The 17,810-nt window shown below is 39.9% G+C and overlaps 1 protein-coding gene across 8 annotated transcripts in view; it reads right to left on the bottom strand.

Moving 5' to 3' along the window:
- Liprin-gamma (liprin protein kazrin) overlaps positions 1 to 17,810 on the bottom strand; it is a 664,640-nt gene that overhangs the window by 50,287 nt on the left and 596,543 nt on the right. For all 8 annotated transcript variants that reach the window (XM_083120283.1, XM_083120288.1, XM_083120289.1 and 5 more), the window contains one exon: positions 834 to 1,013. In XM_083120283.1, coding sequence (XP_082976409.1) covers positions 834 to 1,013 — 180 coding nt within the window. The remainder of the gene's footprint in view (positions 1 to 833; positions 1,014 to 17,810) is intronic.

Below are 17,810 nucleotides of genomic sequence, written 5' to 3'. Positions count from 1 at the left end.
AAGCTACACCAAGATATACGTCTCGTATATATACAATAACACAACCTCACATGGCAAGTCACTCTACACTTCTGAGGAATGAATCCTAATTTGTATATCTTGGTGGAGCTTGAAAAAGTTCTGAGAGACGTCGCAGATAAAATAAAATAAAAACTACTAAAAGTAACTGTGTTGGATTATTTTGCATCTATAAAAAGTAGTTATGCGAACCTTTAAGAAGAACATAGATATACTGTTCCCTATGAGCAATATTTTTGTTCTATCTCTGTAGGTTAATTGTGACAATGAGAATGAATAGTAATCAGATAAAATAACATTCATGAGAGAACACCCATGACGTGGCTAGGACTTGTAACCCAGAATTTTCAGAGGTGAAGTCATGAATCTAACACTCACAATCAGTGGTGGCGACTGGGTTTCAAAAACGAAGGGGGGGGGGGGGCAAAGACAGTATATTTCCCTTTGTGTATAAGGTTTAGCATAGTGCAGGGGCAAAGGTTCCAAAAAGTGAGGGGAGGGGGCAACTGCCCCCCTCGCCCCCCTAATAGCCGCCACTGCTCACAATGTCTATTGTGCACACTATCTATGCAGATTGAATGATTGAATATAGAGAGGAAATGTAGGAGTGGCATTGGTAAGAATTCTTAATCTTCCCATATTTGTAAAAATTCCTGTAGATCATACCAAATTAATTAATTGATTTCAATCAATTATATAATTTTCGGAAAAATCTTGCGTATAAATTCAGATGTAATTCTACGGGTAGAGGATTTTACAGTGAAGCCTTACTGAATCAATGAAATTGTGATGCTGTAGATGGGTGGTTATCCTACCTGCTAAAGCCTCCTTAGCATGCTCCAATTCAGTCTCCAGTTCTTTTATTCGTGGTTGAATATCTTCTGCTCCCACAAGGCTCTTTAACTCGTTAAGCTCTTTTTGCAACTTCTCGTTTTCCTCTTGCAGGACTTGGATATCACAGGCTGAATTTCTCTCACTTTTACTTTCAATGGAACCTAAAATTGAAAAGAAAAAAAGGTAAGTAAGATTTATGAACAGGAAAATAGTTAAAGACCATATATTTCGTTGATATTTGCCCCATGGGAGAAAATACTTTTTTTTATCAATCACTTTCGCAATGTTGTCAATGCATTCTGTACACCTTCTCCACACTATATCAACATTGAAGACCGCTAAATTGTACAGTGGGATGCAGAAATATTGTTCGGAAAATTGCCCTAGATTATTGTCATTAATTGTTCTCTTGCACCCTATGTGCTTTTTAGGGATGGAGTTTTACGTACGCTTGTGCAAAAGTTGTCAGCAGCTTGTTTGGTGTTTTGTTTCTATTCTTGAAGCTCTCATTGCATGAAACAAAGAGAACAAGAATGGTGATGCACAATTTGCCTGGTAATACTTATGAATCCCACCATATTTATATCATTTGTGATAACAAATATGTTAACTTGATCAGTTACTCTAAACACACACACACACCTTGGTCTAGGATTATAACAGAAAATAGAACAATTACATCATGTGGAGCAGAGTTGTGGTAATATACAGATCTAGAAATTAATATAAAAATACAAGATAATTCATTTGAAGTTTATATGGATGAACTTATTCAGAGTTATAATCCTCACAATTGTAATTTTTGCCTTGGCACACTCCCCCACCTTTGCCACAAAGATATAATTTGTATAATTATTGTGCTAAGTTAACCTATCTTCCCCCCTCTCATCTTAAAACATACCTACAACTCCCCACCCCCTCTCAGACTTTGTTGTGTGGGTGGGTTATTGGATGGCTTTTGAAGATTTGGGTGGGTCACATTTTCAAAGAAAAATGTACAGTGAGTCACATAATTATTCGGACACACAGTAAATTTCTAACGTTTAAGAGCGGGAAGGGAGTGAAATCTGTGTACAGCGTTGAAGTTGATTTTCGTTTAAAAAATGTCATGTTTAGCACAAAATTGGACGATAAAAAGTTAAAAAACGAACATCAGCAACAATATAATGAAGGATGAATCCCTACCGTTGCAAAAATAGTGCCACAAAGTTATTCGGACACATAGTGCGATACTGTGACAATTCCGATTTACGGATTGATTGATGTATGTATACTCTGTTCATATATATTAACTCTGGTTTCCTGTAGGTTTCTATAGCAATTACGATCGCATTTTGTTTAAGAAAATTGTGATATAAGAACATTTTCTATGTAGAAATGGGGCGAAGAGGAAAGGAAAGTTCATTTGAACAACGCCAGTTAGGGATATGACACCACGCTAAGGGTAAAACTTACCGTGCAATTGCCTCAATGTTAAAAATGAAAAAAAGTACAGTTGCAGATATTATTAAGCGATTTAAAGATGAAGACAGGATCGAGTCCAACGGTCATACAGGGAGACCAAGAATTTTTTCCCCCAGAGAAGAGAGAGTAATCGTGAGGAAAATTAAAAACAAAACAAAGATGAGTGCTCCAATGGTGTGTGCTGAGGTAGCTGAGGAGTGTGGAAAGCATAGTCATCCTGAAACTATACGAAGAGTGCTCAGAAGGGCAAACTATCATGGCCGTGTAGCCAGGAGAAAGCCATTTGTAAGTAAGCCAAACAGGACAAAAAGACTGGTGTTCGCAAAGGAACACTTAGGAAAGGATCAGACATGGTGGGATCGGGTAATTTTCACTGACGAGAGTAAATTCAATATTTGTGAGTCAGATGGGAGGGTAACTGTGTGGCGTAAACCAAATGAGGAGCTCCGAGGGAAAAATTTGCAAGCAACAGTGAAGCATGGGGATGGTCACGTAATGGTTTGGGGCTGCATGTCGGCCCAAGGCGTTGGTAAATTGGCTTTCATCGAACAGACAATGGACAGGTACCGTTACCTTGACATTCTGAAGTCAAATGTAAAGACTAGTGCTGAAATGATGGGCATTCTTTGTAACTTTATGTTCTATCAAGATAATGACCCGAAGCACACTTCCCGCGTAGTACAAGAATGGTTATTGTACAACTGCCCAAAAGTGCTCCATCCTCCACCGCAGTCTCCAGACTTGAACGTCATTGAGCACCTCTGGTGTAAGTTGGAAAAAGAAGTGAGGAAAACACCTAGAACCTCGAAGGCACACCTCAAGGAGAGACTTCAACATATCGCCAGTGTACACTAGAAAATTGGTAGAAAGTATGCCAAATAGTTTATCCGAGGTGTTAAAAATGAAAGGGATGCCTACCAGATACTGACATTTCTGTTCGTTGCTTTTCAAGCGTGTTTTCCTGTTTCTCCTTCCATGTGTCCGAATAATTTTGTTTAACCCACAAAAAATGTTTGTTTTGTTTAATGAAAATATTTTACTAATATATTATATTAAACATAATTGAAGATAATTAACAGTGTGCCCATATTGTGTTTTGTTTGTTAAATAAATATTAAACATTTATCATCGTATTATATCACGACTACGTCAGTAAATATTCAGAAATCTTATCTGTCCGAATAATTATGTGATTCACCGTATTTCGATATTCACATTATTATGAGTAATCCAAACAATACATAGTTTGAATATTGGAGTAGAAATTATCCAAATTCAAATACTGCATTGAAAACATGTTAAATTTTAGGTTCAGACCTACTCTGAAACAAGAGATCAGTGGCGTATTCTGAAAATTTGACCTAGTTTACCACAACAAATCTTATTTATTGTACATATGTACACAAATGCAGGCATGCAAGTAAAACGAAAACAGAAGTCGGACAACTTCAAATTTTGTGGCAAATTTCTAAATATATGAAAAAAGTTGGTTTACCAGAGTCATACCCGTTGCCATGTAAGAATACATCGTTGCAAGAGATCCTGGATTCAAATCGTGTCCTATAATATTCACCATTACATATACCCTATAATTTTACTTGTAGCCTAATTGCAAATTTTGCAATACGTTTTGATGGGGTGAGCCACCCGTTTCTGGGTCGGTCATGGCTTACTCTTGCCCCCTTTCTCCAAAATAGCTGGATAATCTTCTGTTTTTATATAGAAACATCCCATTTCTTATATTTGTCCTGTAAAAATATTTCAGATCGAAGCAAGAGAAGCAGACTGAATTATGTTCGAAAATTTCCAAAATTCTGAAAAGAATAATGAAATGTAAAGATATGTTTTCATCTAAAAAAAAAGTAATGCTTCTGCTTGTAAAACTTTTTTCTCGTGTACTTTTACTTTGATGGTAGGTTCGTGGATAAATTGTTTTAATGACGTTTCCTATCAAAACCTTATGACGTTCTATCTGTGGAATCGGTTCCCTCCTTCCTCAAGCACAATGCCAAATCAGTGGACTATAAAAATGTGACTTTGAGGAACAAAGGGTGTGACATTCAGCTCGTGCCAGACAAAGAAAATTTCAGAATAGGCAAGTGGTACCACCTACAGGAAATAAAAATCCCCAAATATTAAGACAGTTTTGGAAGAGAGAATCACACCTCAAATTTGTACTTGCCCAAGACATGATAATATTTACAAATTTTGTTTCTTCATATAGCTAATATTATTAGGTAATAGCAACTTCAACAGTTAAAGAATAATGTGTGTAAATTTCTATAAGAAAAAGTGGAAAATAAAATAATCATTCTAGAATGCCTAATTTTTGTGTAATTTTTGGCTGACATTCACTTTCATGGGGTCTTGACTGTCTCCAGTAGCTCTCCCCAGATGCCCGTGTGATTGATTGATTTATTGATTGATTGATTTAGTGTTTTAAGTCCACTTTATGCACAGTAAGGCTAATCGGGACTGGACCTACAGTTTAAAGTGGGATCCGAACCACTTGTGCCTCCACCGGGTATCGAACCCGGGACCACTTGATTACAAAGCGACTACGCTACCACTGCGCCATCGGGGAGGCCCTGATGCCCGTGTGAATCCATATACGTGTATAATCAACTACATATAAATTGGTTACAATTTTAATTAACTGTGTAAGGTAGCCAGTATTACAAATATTTTTTTTTCTTTTCTTTTTTTTTTTCTTTCTATGAACACTAAATTATACTTATTTTGCTACACTGATAACAGTTAATATCCCTCTCAGTTAAGAAAATTTTGACAAAGCACACTCCCAGCTAGAATAATATGCATAAGCATCGCCCGCCTCATCCCCCCCAAACCTACTACATTGTCTCCATGTTGAACCAAACGTCAGCCCAGCTAGAAATTTCCACTTCGAGCACAGCACACAATTGTTCACAGAGTCTTGATTTATGGTCATTTCGGCACTACTTTGCCATTATCCAATCCTAAATTAATCCTTACACTCCCATACTAAAATATACTGGGAAATCTGTTACCAACGTATTCAGTAAGTAGAAAAAACTGAGTTTATAGCAAGGCTGAAAGAAAACTTTCAAAGTTTGCTACCCTGAGTTTGAGAATCGGAGTAACCTCGTGGTACGGGGAGGTCACGAGGGACAGAGAGTGGGGGGAGTTAAAGCGAGCGATCCACAGATAATGACTTGATTCTTGAACTTTAGAGAAAAGAGCTTTTCCACAAGAACACTCCTCTCTTTCTCTCGATCACATTCTTCGCTTTCAGCGAGAACGAAAACTTAGTTTTTCCTTTCTTCTTTTACCTGTTTTTTTTTTCCAGCTAATGAGAATCTTTTGCTCTTCCAAGGTCTGATTTAGTACGTGCAGACTCGAAGGTACCTAAAAACAATTCTTTGGAAGCAGCTCTAGGGCAGAAATAGTCTGCGCGAAACCAGCAGGATTTTTTTCTCTGGAGGGAGGGGGGCAGAGTAAGAATTCACATCTTGCCCTTCAGTCATGGAAACTTATATTTTATCTTTTAATATTGTTGCTAATATTATTATTCTTACCATTATCATTATTATCATCATCATACAAATCAATAAATGGATTGAAAATACTTTGTCGTTGTTTACAAGTTCAGACTTGAGTCCACTATTTAAATAAAGATAGACACTGGTTCTTGGTCTTCTTGTACTGTTTCACGATGCACAGTTGTCAAACAGATACCACTTAAACTGCTCTCCTTCATGGTTTGTTTGATCCATGTTTTCGAGCACCGAAAGATACTCGAGAAATTTCAAAGAATATTATTTTAAAGTGATTAATTCTTAGTATTTTCTGCACTATAAGTGTCTGGAAATTCTTAAAACTAACAGTTTATTTTATTCCAGAAGTGCAAAAACAATCACTTGAGGCAGAAATAGTGTTTAGAATTCGAGATTTTCACAGCATCGGCAAATTTTGAAAATTTCCTGTCCAGAAAATTTACACTCAGGAAATGGCGATTTCTTTCAGTCCCGGACGTCGAGATTACAAACATTTCCCTTCCCAATCCCGTAACGATAAAAAAAAATTCCGCCCCGCACATTCCTAGTTACGGCAGTCAACATGATTCCAATGCCTAGTGAAAACGTTCTTTCGTCATTTTGTTGGATATGGCAGTTAATTGCTGTAACTTACAGCCTGTAAATTACAGAAAACTAGATAATTTGTAGCAAACTATCGCTACAACTTCACCATTCAAATTGCAAGAACTTTTCCCAGATATCTCAAGGGAGGCAGGAGCCCCTTCTGCCCCCACCCCATGCGGATGTCCTTGGCTATGCGAGGCACCACTGTACTCGCTTTCCTCCAATGCTTTGCGTGTTGCTCAACTCTACGGCGATGAACGAACTTCAATAGCAAATTTGGTCATCGCCGTGGAGTTAGGCAACACACACACATAATGCATTACCTGCAAGCAGGGTTGTTAAAGGTCCAGGAATTTTAAATAAATCCAATTCCGGTCCAGGAGAGAAAACCAGCAAGCGTAAATGGGTTCTGAACAGTAAATAACCTTTTTATCTGTAAACTATTCGAATTAGTTCCAGGAACCTCTTTCCCGATCAATTTAAATACGGTCCAGGAACCTTTATTCCAGGATCAATTTAAATACGGTCCAGGCACATTTCTTTCTGAATCACTTTAAATAGGATCAGAGTTCCGTATTGAAATGAAACAATACGCAACTTCGATCGAATACGGACCTGACGATAAACAATTATCCACTTGTGAACATGAAAGACTAATCCAGGTGCTGGCTGTCTCGAGAATGTAAGGTACAAGGTAGAAATGGGCGAAACGCAAACGCTGCAGTCACGTTACCCCTCTCCATGTAGCCCCATTCTCTCGCGCGCGTTCCTTCACTTGGTTGTAGCAGCACTGCCCTTCCCTGTTGTAATATCTCCTGGGAACACAGCAGCCTCCTCACGTTACCTCATCGACGGCTCATATTGGCTGCGGTTACTGGATCGGATGCCGGAGAAGCACGTGACGGGTTTGTTTGTACAGTAACTCTTGGACAAGGGAGATTTTGAATCTGGCCCAAGAGAGAACAACAGCGTTTTGATGTATTCCCTGCGCTACGTTTTCTACAACTGCAGTGTGACATTCCAATGTAAAACGTGCTCGCGGACAGTTTTAGAAGGTAACTTTTGATCGGTCAACCCTGGTCCAGGAATTGTAAATAAATTCAATCCCGGACTGGGAGAGAAAATCCGCAAACGTAAATGAGTTCTAGACAGTGTATAACCTTTTCATATCCGGGAGTTGGTGTGGGTCATACCCCCCCTCTCCTTTAGGGCCCAGTATTCCTAAAAGAAGAACGTCAAAGACAAGAAAAATTGCAAAGTTAGGAATGACTACAAAAAATTGTACACGTAACTCCCACCCACCTTCGAATATCAAAAACGATTCGATTTTACTACTGAGCCAGAGATGCCGGGTTTGAATCTCGGCTTGGCAATGGGTGATCTTTGTGTGTCCCTTCATCAATTTTATCGTATCGTCTTCGCGATTAGCCAAAAATGGCGGAAGGCGAAGTAAAATAAACCAAATCAAACAATCAATCAATGAATGGTTTGATTTGATTCGCATTTTTTACACATTTGGTTAATCGCGAAGATGATACGACAAAATTAATGAAGGGACAAACGCAAAGAACACTCATGTTCAGGTAGGGGTTCGAACCCAGAACTCCTGGTGTCGTAGCGCGCTGTGATAACCACTTCCCCGCGGTTGGTTGATTTGGTGTTTTAAGTCCACTTTATACACAGAAAGGCTAATCGGGACTAGACCTATAGTTTAATGTGGGATCCGAACCACTATATGACTCTCCATCGGGTAGTACAGATCCGGGACCACTTGCACTCCCCCATGGAGGTCGGCCGACAACGAAGATGACATGAAGGCGCTAACCATTCGGATACGCGGGTATCGGTAAAGCAAACAGCATTTTTCCTGAGTAGTAATTTTTCAATGGAATTTTTGAAATACCATCCTTATATATGATTAACGTTTTTTTTTCTCAAAAAAATTGCATTGCTTGATTTCCCTAATTTCCCCATCTCACGATCTCGTTACTGAAGGATCCGGTCTCGAGCCCTGGCCTTTGCATGAGTGTTTCTTTGCAACCACTCTTTACCAGTTTAATTTAATCAACGTTCATCGTCATGGCAGAAATTAGGTAAAGCGATGGAAGAGAGAAGAAAATACAAATAATTTCCTTCCAGTGCATCTGCAGGGCACTGTGAAATCAGGAGCCTAGAATTCTCTGTTTATGATTGTCCCTCACGACTTTCATAAGCTCTTAGCTACTTATTGCTATTAAATCTATATAGCTAGAAAAACTGATGGGGGAAAAACAGGTAACAAAACACACCTTTAAAAAAACCTTTTTCTACTTTCTTCAATGATATTCATTTGGCTTTTTGAGTTCTGGGATGCATTTTTCATTTCTAATTTTTTCATTATTCACTGCAGGCAACACATAGGAACAAGAATGCACGCTCGTCACGAATTCCGGCCTGAATTGTTCTTTGTGAGGTCCCTTCATCAGTTTCATCATATCATCACTCATCCTCATTTTTGCGATAACCAAATGTGGCTGAAAAGCGAAGTAAAATAAACCAAACCAACAAGAATTAGAACGCGCGTTCTCTTGCCCAAATAAGTACATCCATATTTATGATTGTTTAGCTTATCCATTTCTTTTATTGGAGGCCAAGAGATTAGTATATTTAAATAAAACACTACTACGTAAAACGAGAGCAAGAGAGATAGAGCGTGAGCAAATATTTGTTATTTTACCATTATATATTCCATATTTGAAAAAAAAAAGCGTAAAATTTTTGTCTGCACATAGGACGTTCCAATTGCATAAATAATAAAAGTACAACCCATATTATACATACATATTGTACAACGTATTGTAAATACTGAAAACATAAGTACTGCAGAAAAATTTTCCGTTAGTTCTTTAGATGATTTACAAAGGAAGCGAAGGGAATCCAATACCTTATCTGTCCTATAGGAGATAGACTGGAGGACCTGAAAGCACGGGCTTTCAACCAATGGAGCGGGGACGAGGGGCAAGCGAGGTAGAGGCAGAAATCTTCCCTTTTCCTTCGGAAACCCGTTTCTACCTGGAACTGTGAGGCGGAAGAAGAGCGAGCTAGGCCAGCTTTGCCCGCTGAACGCACCGAGGGACGAAAAGAGCATGAAAAAAAGTGTTGTATATGAACTGTGGCTTCACCAATACAATAAATATTGTGATTTGAAAATAATTAGAGATTTGAGATTGATTGATCTATCTCTGCTAGACTAGCTGCTACTCAGTGCACGTCACTGGGGTGACTATATTCCCAGAAGATCACATTCGATGCACCCACGAGCAATATACCCGGATACACCAGGATGACTGGTGATGAGATTAGATGGATGAAGGGACGGACAATCAAACATATATGGACAAGACACCACGGGCCTACAGAGGATTCTCCAGGTGCCAGAGCCTCGTTAGTTTGCTAAATGCAGTTCAGGTTGAACTAAGTGGAAGTGGGGTTGATTTTGGTGCCTTCCAAAAGGAGTCACCCGCACACCACGATTTTCAGTTGTAGACCAACCGTGATGGAGCAAAATGATAAAAACCTAAAGCATTTACAAAAAAAAAGATTAAAATGTAATAAGGAAATGCAAAATGACCAAGAATCCTCCAATGGTGAAAAATATAAAATAACATTAATGCTTTTTGTTTCTAATTGAAAGAAAATGGGCTATTATCATGTTTAACGTAGTCTTTAAGTCCACTCCTCCCCCCCTCAAAAAAAGAAGACGTCTAAGCTCTGGTTGATTGAATGATTGATTTGCTTTATCTTACTTCGCTTTTTGTGCCACTTTTGGCTAATTTGCGAAGATGGGGATGAGTGATGATATGATGAAATTGATGAATGGGAACTCTCAAACATCCATGCTGAGGCCGAGATTCGAACCCAGGACCCCTGGCGATGTAGCGCGATGTGCTAACCACTCTGCCACGTGGGCCGGCACTGAGCTCTGGTAACCACACACTAAACAGCGAACATTCAGGTTTTTTAGAGATATTTGTTGAATTCTATGGAATTAATAAGAGTTCCGCGTAAATTCTACGGATTTAATAAGGGTGCCGCGATTAATTCTACGGATTTAATAAAGAGTTCCGAGTTAAATTCTACGGATTTAATAAAGAGTTCAGTGTTAAATTCTACGGATTTAATAAGGGTGCCACGATTAATTCTAGGAATTTAATAAAGAGTTCAGTGTTAAATTCTACGGATTTAATAAGGGTGCCGCGTTTAATTCTACGGATTTAGTAAGAGTTCCGGGTTACATTCTACGGATTTAATAAGGAGTTCCATGTTAAATTCTACGGATTTAATAAGGGTGCCGCGTTTAACTCTATGGATTTAATAAAGAGTTCCGAGTTAAATTCCACGAAATTAATAGAGAGTTCCGTGTTAAATTCTACGTATTTAACGTCGGCCTCCGCCAAGTAGGTTCGCACAGTGCGCTACAACGCCAGGGGTCCCGGGTTCGAATACCGGCCCGGGCGTTGTGTTCTTTGCAAGTGTCCCTGCATCAAATTCATCATATCGTCACTCTCCTCATCATTGCGATTACGTAAAAGTGGCAGAAGAGTGACACTAAATAAGAAATACACAACACGAATGTCGTGTTAAATTCTCGTAAATTCCAGGGGTTCTGTTTCCAGTCCAACACCTTTGAAACAAAGTGGCAAGTTACTTCGTTCCACTTCCCCTTGCATTCCCTTCTGCCAACAGCTTCCCGCCTTTATGAAATTTCTTTGTCTGAGCTATTCCTGGAAGAAACCTTAAACCAATCAGCGTGCCCGAGCCTTCCGCAAATTGAAGAGTTTCGGCCAGGATATTGGATTCTTGGCATGGAAAGCGCAAGATGTACAGCTGGAGGAAATGGAAAATCGGGTTTACGGAAATCTCTGAATTTAAAGCAGCGCTTTGGAGATTCCTTCAAACGCCGTCATTAAATGCTGCTGTTGAAGTGAGCGAATTCACGGTTAGGATTAGGACGTACTTACAGAGTGTCCAGGGAGCTCGGACTCTCCAGAAAGACTTACCAAGAACAAAAATGAAATAATGATAATGAAAATATACTTGTTTAGCCTTTGTTGTATAATCGCTCGTTATTCATTTTCCTCTGAACTTATTGGAACTCTTTGAAGGACAGTACCTAAGATTTATACACACTGCTACTTAACCCCAGAATGGACCGCGCCACCTGTGGCGAAAAGACCCCTGGAATGAAATTCGCAGAGCACTAGATGCCTACCCCTGGTTTCTGCTGGAACAGGAAGAGATCAACGACGCCGTGGAGATGTTCTGCATGCTGCAATAAATGACTTTGTTCCCACCAAGAAAGCGCGGTCTGCGAAATACCCGGTTTGGTTTGATGAACTAATTCATATTTTGAAAAACAAGAAACAGGCTTGGAGCTTGTGGAAACAGTGCCCTAATGAATACACTTATAAAACATTGTGATATTCGGAGGCACTCAAAAAATCTATTAAAAAATAAGTATATTGATTATGTAAATAACTTAACATCAGAGTGTATGACTGATGCAAAGAAGTTCTTTTGTTAGTTAATTCAAGAAAGCAGAACCCGTGTGCATAATTCTACCACCGCTGTAGGAGATGAGAGAGCGCAAACTTTTTTAATGTGTTTTTTCATGAAAATTTCTCCACAGAGACAATTTCTGAACCTCTTCCTAACGTCAAGTCTGTCAATTCACACACCCTCTATTCGATTAAAACCTCCCTTGAAGAAGTAAAATCTCTCCTCTCCTCTTTGCCGATTCGCCGGTCATTAGCCCCTGATGGAATTCCGACAATTTTTCTTCGTAAAACTGCTGACTCCTTGGCTCACCCTCTGTGCCTCGTACTTAATAAGTGTTTTTCTACAGGTGTGTTTCCCGGCTTGTTCAAACGTGCCAATATTGTACCTATCTACAAATCTGGAAACAAAAATTCCACAAATTCGTACAGACCGATCTCTCTCTTGTCACCTCTCTCCATTGTCTGTGAGAAAATAATCAAAGACAGGTTGCTAAAGTTTACATCTCCCCTTATAAATACTGCTCAGCATGGTTTCCTTCCAGGCAGCTCTTGCTTGACCAATCTATCGGTATTACTTTCACATGCTACTCAGTCTATCTCAAATAATTCCCAGCTTGACGTTATATATTTGGACATTTCAAAAGCTTTCGATAAAATAAATCATGATCTCCTTCTTCATAAATAACAATCCAGATTTAACATCCATGGGAAATTTCTATCCTTACTAAAAGACTATCGGAGTGCACGAGAGCAGCGTGTCATCCTTCCTGGCACCTCTTCCAGCTTTCTTCCTGTTTTGTCTGGAGTTCCCCAAGGGAGCGTCTTAGGCCCACTTTTGTTTCTTCTTTACATGGATGATCTCCCCGACAGACTGTCCTCTCTCCCTATAAATATACTTCTGTTTGCCGATGACTGTAAACTCTTCACAGAAATCTCATCAGAACACGATGCTTTAATCTTACAGCAAGCTCTTACAGAACTGCTTGTGTGGTGTCGCCAGTGGAAACTTCAATTGAATCCTAAAAAATGCTCCTGCCTCACCATTTCCCTAAGAAGGAACAAACTTGATTCTGCTTACTATCTTGAAAACAATCCCATCAAAAAAGTTTCCTCTCAAAAAGATCTCGGAGTTATCATCGTAATTTCCTTTCCATGATACTTGCTTCTTTACAAATTTTGCCGATCTTATTTGAATTGGAATTGAATTGTTATTTTAAGTCCACTTCATGCACAGAAAGGCTAATCGCGACTGGCCTTACATTTTAAAGTGGGATCCGAACCACTGCGTCATGTGTTTGCCGATCTTAAATTCACGTAAGATACATAATTAATAAGTGAATGCATATAATATATTGGTAAGGAAGTTGTCACGGTGTTGTGTGACGGCTAAGATATCTTAGTGAAACTTCAAACAAGAGACAGGAAGTTACAGTCTTTGTGAGATCCAACCATATTATTTTCTCGTCAAAATGTTTCTAGCGTCATTCACGTGAGTCATGAAGCCAATCAGCTGTGGTGAGGTGATCTGATTGGATCTCTAGTTCGCGCGCTTGCCAGTCAAGTGGAAATTTGGCGGGAACAAGAGCAGTTGGATCTCGCTAAACGTGAGCAGGTGGGACCACGGTATGCATATCCAGCAGCAGAGCTCATGTTCATTTGTCACATCCGGACAGTTTTCGTTATGAAAGGGAACCGGGGAAGGCAAGTGCAGAGGTGAACTATTTTCCCGCGAGCTTTCCTTCTCTCTCTTATTTCCTACACGTAATCCCATTACTGAAGGAGAACGGTGATAAATGGTGGGACAGGGACACTAAAAAACAACCCGGAACCGCAACTAAAGTAGTCCCAGACGTTTGAAACATTGAAGCAAAAAAATAGAAAAAAAAAAAATGCTTCCGCGTCCGAGGGTAAAATTTTAACTAACGGCCACCATCTGTCATCTCACATTACAAGCAAACATACGAACATTGTTTCTGGTACTGATCCGGAAGTTTTCTTCTTCTGTTTGCATAAATGCACGATTCATTCCTTTGTAAAACATATATATGTTTTCAACACAAATTCACTTCAATGTGAGATTTTATTATGGATATATTGTGGCCGAGTGGGTTAAGTGCTGGACTCACAATCTCTATACCGACGGTCCCACTCCCACGTTAGAGTCGTGTTCCTTTGTGTCCCTTCATTGATCTTATATCATCAACACACACTATCTTTATCTCATCAGAAAGAAAAAGTATAAAAATAAGGAAAATACAAACTATAATGGATATATTCGGTGTAATTTTACAAGAGCATTCTATAAGATATTTAGTTTATCGTAATAATCCGGGTACGAGCCAAGTGGAAATTGTGTTCTGTTTTCGCTTAACTAGGCTCGTTCCCAGTTGTGAAACCTGGAAACATGGGCGTTGGAAAGGAGGGAAATCAAACCGGTCAGCCGACCCTCCTGGATATAGATAGTATTTTAAATTACAGAGAGCAATAAAGTTATTATGTAGAATATCCAGGAAAAAAATATTTAGTTAGCTCAAAGAATTAAAATTTATTCTCATCTTCGCAATTAATCAAAAGTGGTAGAGAAAGCGAAGTAAAATAAACCAAATCAATCATAAGTAAACCTAAGGGTCAGTACACTCCTGTTCAGATAAGGTGGCGGATGTTCAAGTATGCAACCATACAAATTGTGCCACTTTATGTGAACAGGAGTGTACAAGGTATGCAGAATCTTTCACAGTTACTTGCATTTCAAGATATACACCTTGGCATGTATGCAACCAAATTTACCTTCAAGTTCTTCAAGTTTGCATACCCACCAGGATAAAAAATGTTTCGCCTGTTTGTAGGGATGTGTCGGGTTGGAAATCTTTTGGTCGGGAAACAATAATTTTAAAAATCCCGAAATTAGGAAGAGGAAATGTTCGCAATTCTCAATTTCTGCCAGAATCTTTCTCTGAATTTCACACAAATTTCAGACACGTGTAGTGCAGAACCTAGAATCAAGAGCTTTCAATGCAAGACCATTCCAAATTTTGACTTTGTTGTGACTTTATGAAAATCGGGAAGTCTTTCCCAGCACAGACATTTCGAGATCCCGCACACCGCTACTACTTTGTGACGTTGTTCTAATTGTAGGTCCGCTAAATCACTACTATCTGTTCCGGGAATCTATGGAGCAAACGAACGAAAACAAGTTCTCTGCGCCAAGAGAGGGCTCGACCAATGACCGAGCGAGAGGGGAGTGAGTGCATGTAGGGGAAAATGAGACTGCAGCTACCAGCTGTTTGCAGCAGCGTGCACTGCTTTGCTTCGCCCATTCGCTTTCTCCCCTTCTCTTGAGTAACACATGACCTTGCTTCAGAGAATACCGAGATAGAGTGTGCAAAGGAAGGATTCGTGGTCTTTGCTGGTTGTATGGCCAATTTTACGGTCGCTTCTCGGTTCCATTTCGTTATGCACGACGAAATGGACGATATGGGAAATGTATAATTCCAGCATCAGTCTTCACTACGGACCTTGATTTTCCGGTATTATTATTATTATTATTACTACTATTACTTTTTTCTCAAAATTCCCGTTTTCACGTTAGCACACTATTCCGCAAAATATACCTAAAATTATACTTCACTGTGTGTTTAAATCATATTTTTAAACTCTCCGAAAGGGGAAAGGATAGAAGGTGAAAAATTGTCGAAAACATGTAGTTGTCGGAATTATTCCATGTACGAGGCGGACCCAGAAAATAAGTTTCCCGATTGGCCAACAGATAGCAGGCCATGCGTTGCGAGAGGTTAGTGCGCATGCGTGAGAGATGCGTGACGTGGCAATCGTATGCAACAGGCAGCACTCCCCGACAGTAGCACTGTATTAGCGGTTGAAGATGGCGGCTCTTATTCCAGCTCCCGCCGACTGTGAGGTTCGGTCGGTGATAAAGTTTTTGAACGCACAAAGCATAGCACCGATCGAAAAGCGGTACCATGATGACGGCGACGAGTTTCTGGATCAGATCATCACAGGCGATGAAACGTGGGACTCACACTTTACCCCTGAAAACAAGCAGCAGTCTATGCATTGGCGTCACAGTGGATCTCCTTGCATGACGAAATTCAAGCAGACTGTGTTGGCGCGCGGAAAGTGCTGTGTACGACGTTCTGGGACAGACAGGGAGGGCATTCTGCTCATCGAGTTCTTGACCAGAGGTGAGACGTTGAACGGTACTGTGAAACACTATGGAATTCGCGACGGGCCATTAAGAACAAGCGGCACCGGATGCTCAGTGCCGGTGTTGTCATGCTATACGATAACGCTCGGCCACATACGGCTCAGCGCACAACATATCTTCTGCAGGAGTTCCTCTGGGAGGTGTTTGGCCATCCATCCTATATCCCGGATCTCGCTCCCACTAATTACCATCTTTTCTTACACCTCAAGAAATTCCTGTCCAATCAGCATTTGCAAAGTGACTGTCACACACTGGTTCCGATCCCAGGCGGCAGACTTTTACGACACTGGGTTACAAAATTTGATCCCACGGTACGACAAATGTCTCAATCCGGTAGGGAGTATGTTGAAAAATAGCTTAATAATTGCTATATCTACTCTAATAAAAATTTCCATTGTAATTGTGTTTATTTCTGTAGACGGCCCCAGAGAAACTTACTTTCTGGACGGGCCTCGTAATAATAGTAATAATAATAAAACAGTAAAATATAAGTTTCTATGACGGAAAGGTAAGATTTGAAATTATTGAAATTGGACTGCTCCTTCCCACTGAAAAAAACCCTGCGGGCCCTTTGACTGAATATGAAGCAAAGAGCATTGAAATTCAGAGTGTGTCGATCCTGCTGTTTTGAACCCGTATGACCGTGCATATGGCAAAAGACAGGGGATCTGTGAGAAGGTTTCGCCAGAAGACCTTGTTTGTTTCGTCTTCCATCGCGTACAGCTCGGGCCTTCGATACGTGACATCCAACCGATGCGGCGGAAGAGAGTAAATTGGATCGCCGACGCTATCCTCTCTCCCGTGTTTCTCGGAAAGAAAAAAAAACAGTCGTCCTCGTTGCTTGCACAGGTGGAAGCCACTCAAGGAATGGCATCGAGAGGCTTCGTTCAGTGTTGCCACACGAAGAGAAATTGGCCCAGCAACAGGGAATTTTTTTGAGAAGGGACCAAAAGGGGAAATTACAAAGGAAACTTCATGGTTGTAGGAAACTTCGGTACACTTCGTAAATAAGAGTGATCTTTTGGTGACGATATCTAGAAAAAGTCTCAATTTTCGTTTCACGTTCAAAATCAAATATGCTGGCTTTTGCAAGATGATGCACAGACAGTTGCGTGCCCAGGATTTTCGAAAGGGAGGTATGAATACTTTCATTAGTAGTCAGCCCTCCCTAATTTTGCCATTTTTCCTACATTTGACGTTCTTTTCTTTTAAGGAACATCGGGCCAGAGGGGGAACATGAGCCTCCATATGTGTGTGTATTAATATCTGATTACTAGGGAACGGATTTTAATGTGCAGCACGTTTCCAAAAATATAGCTGTTTTCATACCGGTCGTTTGAGATATGTACTCGTATTTTAGGACATGAAATCAAGTAAAATGAACACACTTTGTTGCACCTCTTTGCACCTTTTCGTGAGATTAGCACAATTATCCCCTTTTTAGCACCTCCAGCACCTTTTCCCTTCCTTTTCTTTCATGTTTTGTCAAAAAAATGGACAGAATAATAAATGATTTTCACTGATCTTGAGCAGCTAAATAAAATCCTATAGTCTCATTTTGTAGAGCAGAACGAGAGCTATACAGCCAGGGTTGTTAAAGGTCCAGGAATTTTA

Source organism: Lepisma saccharinum, chromosome 4, assembly GCF_977018435.1.
Source record: "Lepisma saccharinum chromosome 4, izLepSacc3.1, whole genome shotgun sequence".
In the NCBI taxonomy this organism is placed as follows: Eukaryota; Metazoa; Arthropoda; class Insecta; order Zygentoma; family Lepismatidae; genus Lepisma; species Lepisma saccharinum.
Note: the sequence above shows the minus strand (reverse complement) of the source record. Positions and strands in the feature narration are given on the sequence as shown.